The sequence below is a fragment of the Teleopsis dalmanni genome, chromosome 1 (assembly GCF_002237135.1).
Source record: "Teleopsis dalmanni isolate 2A chromosome 1, ASM223713v2, whole genome shotgun sequence".
Taxonomy (NCBI): Eukaryota; Metazoa; Arthropoda; class Insecta; order Diptera; family Diopsidae; genus Teleopsis; species Teleopsis dalmanni.
This window is the reverse complement of record NC_051846.1, coordinates 26841926-26851922: the sequence shown is the minus strand read 5'-3', so window position 1 is coordinate 26851922 and position 9997 is coordinate 26841926. Positions and strand designations below refer to the sequence as shown.

Below are 9997 nucleotides of genomic sequence, written 5' to 3'. Positions count from 1 at the left end.
GGAATACAAATATATATATTTTTTATCAATTCTACTATCATAGATGTATATAATCTATATTGAAATTTAGTCTATTTATTAAAAAAATTATATTAATTATTTTATATACATTTGTTTTTCATTTAGGCATTATCCATGTATTCTCCCCATTGCTAATTATCCGGCGCCTTTCTTCTCAAAAATTATTTTCTTAAGACTCTTAAATCAGCATATATTGCATCAAATCATTCTTTTTTTAAAAGCCATGTTCTTCTTTTCACTTCATCTTTCTTCTTTTAATTCGCTGTTCTATAAGCACACAATCTTTCAGATTCAATATATATTATGATGTTACGGTTATGGTAATCTGCATTTTCCTTCTATCGGACACTATTTTCTTCTTAACATTATTTAAGTAATCTATCCAGCCCTTATTTGGCTAGACAGCTATATATGTACGTATGTATTATTACTCTATATATTAAAACGTTTCGTCCAATTACATAGATACTATAGTTTCAGTTATGGTTACCTAATTGTCTTAAACTGGCACGATTTTGAAATCAAATCATTAAATCTTCATTCCATTGGAGTTTAATAACTATATTTTTTGCTCCAATACCTCCTTTTTGAAGAAATAATTGAAAATTGTGTAGTGGAGTTTATTTTAATTAACTTTGCATTATAGCGAAGCTTGTCGAAAGTATAAGACCACCTACTTATCTCAAGAATTAGGTTTCATATATAAGCAGCTGACGTCACTACTTTGAAGTGTTCTGTCCTGACGAAATTCATAAGTAAGAATTGATTTCATTTTCCAACTTGATTCCTAATATGAGGACATTAATTTGTAGGATGATTCCTAGTAATTAGCTAAATACAAGGAATTTTCTACGTGCTAGACTCATTCAAATGTGTTTGGAATTTCTGGTTAAAATAATTAAATATATTACTTTTTGCTTAAAATAAACGCATTCATATGAAATTTGGGTGACGCCTTACCACATCAGAAGCAGTGCATTTTACCATAATAAGTAATACTCTTATAAAGGTTCTCACTTTTTCGTAAAAATTTTACTAAAAGGGAATAATTTTTTTCGTCCCTTTCATGTTCGGTTTAAGCAAAAAGTACTACAGATTCTATATCTTGGATTGCTTTTATATTTTACAAGTATTCTATTTAAAAAAAATTGTTCATCTCATATGTTACATACAACTGTATTAATCTTCTTAACAGGTTAGCAAGTCCTTGCTGACCTACCTTCATATTGTCCGTATTAACGCTTTGTGCATCTTTGGAATCATCGTTGTCATTTATTTGTGCTGCAGGATTACTTAAACCACCAACTGCATCGTTATCGAGATTATCTTCATCCACATTTTCATCATCGTCATCTTCAATGAAATCAACAACATCATCCGCCACGTTTTTTACCCTTTCGGTGTTCAGAAATTCATTTCCGTTTTGCTCAATACTTTTGTGCGTTGCAGACGGTGAAAAATTGTCGGTTCCGTTTCCTAAGACCACAGCGCTGCCACCTGAACACCGTCGTCTTGAGAGGGGAGTTGTATTGTTGGGGGCATCCTTTTGACTTGTTGTCTTAGTGGCATTCGAATTTGTACTTAAACGTCGTTGCTGTGTTAGTGGCGATTGGCTGAAGTTGCGTAAATGCACTTCATCTGATACCAATTTGTCATCCATGTTGCGCTCCTCTTGTGTTCTATTTAAGATAGAAAAAAAAAAAGAAAAAATGGATGTGAAATAATAAAATTATTTTCTATTTTCTATTTTCTTTTTTCTTATTATTTTTAGAATTTTAAATTTTTTCATAAATAATCAAAACGTTTTCATTTGATAAAAGGGTCGGTCGGTCATTCAGCTAATATTGATGTAAATGAATGCAAAAATATGTCAATAGTTTTTTAGTTGAAATCCTTCACCCAAATTTATGTAAACAATATTCTGTTGACATTGTTTGTTTTATGTTTGCTCTCCAAATGAAACAAAAATATTAAATCTATATTATTTAATATTTATGTTTGCCAAAAAAAAAACTAAGAAAAAATTAGAAAAATTAGAAATATTCATGTTGACCATTTGTTTTATTTTATATAATATAAATGTCTGAAGATAAAAGACAATAATGTCAGCCAACATTGACATACTTGTATAGGCCAAAATCCACTTGCTTATGGTCATTTCTATTGCCTTAGACTCCAAAGAATAAAAAAAAGTTGAAATTAATAAGAAAATTGTGCCAAATGTCGTATTACTTTGATGGAAGACAGGATTTTCCTGTCTCTTCACTTGCATTTTTTATTTATTATATTGATTTATTTGAGAATTTTTTGGTTTTGTTTAAATTATTTTTTTTTTGCGCTAAATAAATATAAGTATATATATACGCTTATATGTATATCGATACTACATATTTATAATATTTGTCATTGGCAATTGAAAGCTTGTAATGCAAATGTAAATTCGTTTTCCCTGTCATACACTGAAAGCTTTATTATTGACTTAACCATTGCCAATCCTGTACCCATGCAATAAATCCTATTCCCTGTCTATACACTTTTCTAGCAATCTAGAGATCTAGACTATTTTGTTCATTACTTTAAATAATTATTTTTGAATAAATTATTTTTTGAAGTATGTATATAACAAATCCAAGTTTGCACATAAAATAAATGCTTTAATAAAAGTACAAATTTATGTCAGTTTTAAGCAGATAGATACTCTTCAATAGTAGTTACTGAAGTCTAGTTATTTTGGTTTATTATAAAATCTTATGTTTAAATGCTATCCAGAATTTTAAAATTAAACAACAATTTAATTTATTTTTGAATATTTCTTATATTCACCTTAAAAATAATCTCTATTCAAGATGTTATACATATGCCAACGATTTGTTCAGTCCTCAAATTACAACGTAGGGTTCTTACCACTAGACGATCACGACCATTATTTCCTTAGGTAAACCTAGTTCACTAAGTGTTCAGTTTCTCGCTGGCATCTCTCTACCCTGATTACTGTAATGAAGTTTCCATGTAATGAATTTTTGGAAATCTTCTTAAAAGGGGAATAATTAGTGAATTCAAATCTTCAAATTACTTTTCATAGCCTGACAGAACTATGGCTACTAGCGAATTATGTTTTATGGACTCAAAAACAAACGCTTTCCCTTATGTAGTTATTCGAGTCTAGGTTTCAAAAAAAGTCGACAGTTGCCATATCAGTTGAATATGGGTATTGTGGAATATTGATGTTGTTTTTGGTGCAATAATCACACACAAGACGAGATGTGTGGTAGTAGGTACATTACAGAGGTGAAAATACCATGAGTTGTTTTGCTACAATTTCGGCTTTTTCGACAAATATCCTTCCTTAAATGATGCAATACGCCCAATGTTTGTTCTTCTGAATGGAAATCTTTATACACAATATCTCGATTTTTTTCGTTAATTGCTATGAATAGATTACGAACATACGGCAAGTTTTTGATAACTTGATGACACGCTTTGAAAGCCTTTTACTACTCATATGCTACAGTTTCGACATTTACGAATCACTTTTTGTTGATTTTTTAGTGGATTTGTAAAAAAAATTCGATTCTACAACAAAATTTTCATGTGCCAACTACGTACCCAAGTTGGACTTGTTAAAACTCAGCTATTGGTTTTAATTTGATATATTCAACACTGATAATATCACTAACCGTAAGAACGAAAAAATGAGTATATTCGGTTTAAATAAAAACTTTCGGGTTATATTTAGACATAAGTTACTTTATCATATCTAGTAGTGGCTCGGAGTGAATGGATGAAATAGGCTAAAAAAAAAAAAGTGAATTAAATACGGTTGTTAGAATACGCTTACATTCGACCTAAGTGACGTTAGCTCCATTGCACAAGCTATCGATGTATTTATGATCTTGAAGGGAGGAATCTACTGAACATGGTTGTCAATAATTGTGGCACGGAAGAAGGTGTTGGTTGGACAGCCTGCAGTTGGTTGTGCTCTTTTATAACAAGCATTTTCGATTCTGTTTGAAGGTGGTCGATATGCGATGACAGCTGGTCGTTATCCGCAATTTAGTGTTCTCACATAATTGGATGTTACTTTATTGCGTCTAGCGGAATTAAGGTCTTTCTGTCATTTACTGACTAAAATCTTTGTATGCTTTTTACAGTGATTATGAAAATATTCACATTCACCATTATGAGATTTTCCAAAACAAAATGCTAGGTGCAGCTTTCAGCATGAATAAGATATTCAACTGTGTTCGTTTGTGGACAAACTTTCTCACAATCCTTGAAACAATATCCAATAAACTTTCTATTTTATGTGTAGTTGCTCGTAGTTTTGAATAAAATAATTATATCACTCTTTTCTTGATGATTTTAAACAGTTGGGGATTTAAGGAAAAAGTAACAAGAAAACATTTTCAGTTTGTCTGCAATAAATAATTTTCATAAAATAAACTCTTAGAAAACCTTGAAAGTTGCATTAAAGAAAATTTTTACATTAATAAAAGGGGTTAGGCACATCACAACAGTTTTTTAGTTCTTTTCATTTTAACTTATGCAGTAAACACAAGGGAAGTTAGATAAAAAGTTACTACTAGTATGATTCTCAGAACTTAGGTACATAGTTATTATCAGTATGATTTTCAATAATATCTGCGGAAATTAGATAAATTGCTTATAACGCTATGATTTTCAAAATTCCAAGGAAGTTCAGCTAAAAACTTACTGACTCGCAACTGGTTTTTATTAATTTTAAATACGTTTCTATTAGTCGTATACCCCCAGGTATCAAAGAGTAAAAGTGCCCAGTTGCACTGATTTGAAAAAAGGATCAACATACTAATTTAATTATAAAGAAGTTTAAAAATCCTTCAGAATTAATTTCTTGATTATTTTCTATTCACTACACATATTATTGCATTTAATTAGTTTTATTCTCAACAATTGCATCCGTAGGTTAAAAATCTCGATTTATTTTAGACTTCCAGTTCACGTACTCAGACAAACTACCTACTGGCTTAAGGAATCTCAATCTGACACTGATTAAAGGTTTTTCTGTTAAAAGAAAAGGACAATGAAAAAGGAGAAGTAGTAAAAATAGAAAAGTTATTACTTAAAAGTGTCGTCATTGTCATTGAATTTCGTGCGTGTTTTGCAATTTAATAAATCTGGCCTTACCGCTGCCACCGCCTTGAGACTAATCTAGCAGAGAGTGTAGGGGAACAGATTAGCGAGATTATCATTATTCAAATTAGGTGTAGAAAAAACACACAACGCCAACACTGATACCAGTAGAAACAAATTGAGCCACACATTATATATACACAGAGACAAAAAAAGTGAAATGGAATAGCAAGTCCTTAAAACAGCATTAACAAGGATTTCTTAGAAACAGCGCTGGCTTCGCCTTTGTTCGCCATCACACATATGGCAATTTCAATAAATCGCTATCGTTCTTTGGTTGGCATAAAAAGCGAAAAAGTAATTGAATTATCTTCTACGAGTAAGGGTAAATATATTTACCTACATACATATAGGTGTATACATGCATACATGTATACATAATCATATATCATCATAGCAAATGGATGTAATGAATTTCACTTTGATATAGGAATGTATGTATGGTGATTTTTGCTTTTGATTTGCGGATTTCTTACTATTTTATATGCAAATGAAATTTCGTTAATTAAGTTATTTGAAATCATTATCACAAATTCTAATTTATGTATGCTTAAATTTGATTAACATAAAAAGTAACTGGAGGATATTGAAAGCAAAAAACATCTCTGTTTTTGCATGTACGTTAGGTTTTTGTTATCCTTGACCGATAATTTTCAAAAAATTTTTAATGTTTTCTTAGAAGTTCTATTCTCTTTACTCATACAAATGTTATAATGAAACTAAAGATATGAAATTTGGACTTGATTTATATAATTATATTACCTAGTTTTGTTTCATTTATAAGGTAGTAGGTAGTATGACACTTAAGGACGATTTTTCAGTTTTATTTTAATTCATTTTTAAGAGAAGATTCTTGAAATATTTCTTTAAAAAAAAATTCAATGTTTTCTACTTCATATATTATAATAAATCGCATTATCAGTCGTTTAATCAGAATGTAGTTGGACTTATGTACACTCAAAAAAATACGCTCTAACCATATACTAATTATATTGACCTAATCGTTTTGTTAGAAAAATTTTAACTCATGTGGTAAAGAAGATATGAAAACAAACATGTGGAATGGTTGTGACCAACATGATGCGACTAGTAAGAATATTTTGACCTGAGATTTAGTTACAATCTGGTCAAATCAATCAAATTATTTTTCTGAGTGTTAATAGTTAATACGTCATATCGTCTTCCCTCACTTACTTGGATGGGAATTAGTTTAAGCCAGATAGAATTAATTCGTTCCTTTGAAGGAAGAGTTATTTTCTATTTCGTTAATATCGAGCATGAACTTTGTGGTAATCACTGTTCTAACCAGAGCCATCAAATGGAAAATAGCTAATGGTTTGACAATAACTTTCAACAGATTAACAACCAATATGTAGTATCCATTGTGCTATTGTATGGTAAGTATCTATTACATTCAGTAATTATTGCTACTTTCTTTAGTTTGTTGCATTTTAACTGAATAAAATCCATATAAGTTAGCTTTCCAAAGAATAGAAACAACTACTTATGATAGTTTAATACATATAGCCTCTAACTAATTTCATTTTGATTTTTTAAGGCAATTATGATGAAAGAAACTATCTTTCCTAATATAAATTTTTGTTTTAAAAAAAAAGGTATTTTAAACTATAGTGAATTATAATAACAAGATTTCATTATTTAATAATTAATTGAATTTTGGGTGACCATACAGCTGTTTCGAATATTGCCAAAAATACATCATCGGTGGTCTTAAAATTATTTCTTAAATTCTTAAATATGAAATAATAAATATTGGTACCATAAGAAATCAATCATCTTATACTTTCTAAGTTATGGCAAAAAATGTACCATAATATAAAGAAATAACACAAAATTTCATTAATATGAATTTATAATTCTCATGAAGTTTATTGTATATTTTCAGTAAGTATTCGATAATATGTTGAGATTATTTGAGGCGGTTGCCAGCAACCCTAGAGTTGCATTACTTTTAATGTACGTATATGTTTCATCGGATGTGAAGAAGAAGAATATCCGATTACAACAAAGTCATCACTGTCAAGCATTTGACGACTGTTAAATAGTCCTGTTTTTTATGAAACTGACGTTGGTGTAAAAATTTTACTAATATATTAAAGATTGCGCAAATATTGCCACCGTAAACAATAAGTTAGCTTATACATTCTAAGTTATGAGAAACTGTGTACCATAATTCAAATAAGGAAATGTCTGTCATATTTTATCAACATGAATTTATAATTCTCATAGGGTTTGTTATATTTTTTGAGTAACACAAAATATTATATACATTTGAGGAGTATGCTGGTTATTGATGCGGACATTCCTGTTCATACTTGTGTTCAGTTCCCTATTACTTATAATAATATTTCAAAGAAATTATAAGTGACACGATTGATTGATACAAATATCGTAAAGATACAGTTACAATTTGTCAGATTAAAGATATAATTATTTTAAGAAGTATTCAAGTATTTGGTTTCTTTTTTTGTTGAATTGTTAAACTGTTTTTTTTTTTGTTAGATTTAAAACCAATCTTTTTTTGAAGTTTTAGAACTTAATAAGGTATATAAGAGTTCCATAATAATAAATATTGAGCTCTTTTTGTTAATAAGAATAATATGAAGTAGTGGTTCATACACAACTTCTCATTTCTACTAAGCCGTATCAAGCACGGTTGCCACTTATGGTACTTTAGTACCAAAATTGGTACTTTTTTTTCCGTTTGGTACTCATGTTCAAAAAATGGTACATTTTTGACGACTCAACTTTATTGTGGATATTTCCAATTAATTTTTTTTATAAATGCAACTTTGCACTATTTTATATTTTGTTCATTTATAACACTATGAAAATCACAGAACGAAAAAACAAAAAGGTGCAATAAAATTTTGGACCTTTTTTTACAGAAATGGTACCTTTTTAACCCAATTTTGGTACAGGAAAAAATTTTCAAGTGGCAACCGTGGTTCCATAATAAGAAATAGCAAGCTCTTTTTGTTAATAAGAATAATATGAAGTAGTGGTTCATACACAACTTCTCACTTCTACTAATTAACAGCCGTATCAAGTCCCACCTGATCTACTTTTCTCTTTTATACTAAAATAAAATCATGTTAATGGTATACAAGCAGGTATTGCCACCTGTTGGACATATGAATCACAACTATGGGGATGTACATCTGCCTCCAATAAGAATTAATCGAATACTTTCAAAACAAAATGCTGAGTTATTATTAATGCTCTTTGGTATACCCACAACAGTGACCTTCGTAATCGTGATTTCAACATGCTAACGGTCGCAGATCTAATTAAATATTACGCTGAAGCATATAAACAGAGACTTCAGAGACATTTTAATTCAGAAGCATCATTCCTTGGTGATACAGAAGGACTAATACGTTGGCTAAAACGAAATAAGCCGTTTGATTTGTTGTCCTAATACATTAATCATTATAAGTAAGATATTTTATTATAAATATTTAGATTAATGTAGACTAATATAAGTTCCCGCCATATCAATATTGCTAATTAGTTTAAGTAGGCTAGGTGCAATTTCAATAAAATAAAGAACAAAAAAAAAATGTTAATAAAGTTCTTATAACTGTTTTTTAAGAATGTTTAATCCTTTTTTTCCTGCAATATTACAAACTATTACTAAAGCACCTTGGTATATTAGAAATGAATATATACGTAAAGATCTTTAAACACAGAATGTATTTTATTTCGCTTGTATACTATTTTTATGTTTTATTTAAAACAATTGAAATAATTTTATTTTAACCATTTTTTTTATAATAATAAAGGAAATCTTTCCCTTATATAATTATTTAATTAATTATAATATTAAATACAAGATATTTGTAGAAACAAATATATTCTCTTTTGTCTTAAATTGGCTTTAAATAGTCTTACAATGTTCATGTTTTATGAATTACTTTTAATTATTTTTTAAATAATTTATTCTTATATATTTTAAATAATAATAATGAAAATCTATCCATTATGTGATTATTCATTTAATTATAATATTAAATACAAAATATAAATAATCATTTTATTTATATATAAATTTTTTTTTTGTATACATATGTATATTAACTTTTCGTATCATGAAAGAAAATTAATTGCATACAAAACATGTACCAGTACTGCCATGAACTACCAGCTTCAGAGCAAATTTACTCATATATGCCGTTTACATTGTTGGTTGGTAATTGTGTCGTAATGTGTCTGCTTAGCGAACATGCCATAAATCAACAAGTTATCAACTGAAAAGACACAATTTTAGCCTAACAACTTCATTATGCATTTGGAACTACCAATTTGTCACTGTTCCATATCTGACGCCTTTGGCTTCCTCGCTGCGGCTATTTATCTAACTAAGTGTGCAAGTTGGGAGAGGAGCGTGAAGGGTGTCTATCTCACACTTATTTATACAATAAATAAATTTAGTACATATTTGCTACATTTCATTAATGTGTGGTGTGTAAATTTGGCGCACGCCTATTTATAGCAATTCCTATTTATAAGCAAAAATAATAACTCAGCCTAAAACTAGACTACTTGAAAATCAGCTTTATGAACATAAAACCATAAAAAATAAAGATTTCTGCTTTGTATGGAGCGCAGTGTTGTTTGTTTGTTTGTTGGTTTGTACTATGGCCGCCGCCATTGTATCTGTGTGAGGGAATAAATAAAGCAATCAGTGTGCGTGGGTGTTAATGTAGATATTTCTAGCTTTCATAATATTTTCCATAAAGGTTTCTATTTTGTTTTTTTTCTTTTTAGCTGTCAATAGATA

The 9997-nt window shown here is 29.2% G+C and overlaps 2 protein-coding genes across 2 annotated transcripts in view; one reads left to right on the top strand and one right to left on the bottom strand.

Moving 5' to 3' along the window:
- LOC119673206 (CLIP-associating protein-like) overlaps nucleotides 1-714 on the top strand; it is a 10473-nt gene extending 9759 nt beyond the window's left edge. Inside the window, exon 4 of the mRNA XM_038084442.1 lies at nucleotides 668-714. Coding sequence (XP_037940370.1) covers nucleotides 668-714 — 47 coding nt within the window. The remainder of the gene's footprint in view (nucleotides 1-667) is intronic.
- Nucleotides 1-9997, bottom strand: part of LOC119673288 (lipase member I-like) — a gene marked incomplete in the record, with an annotated part of 638721 nt that overhangs the window by 476308 nt on the left and 152416 nt on the right.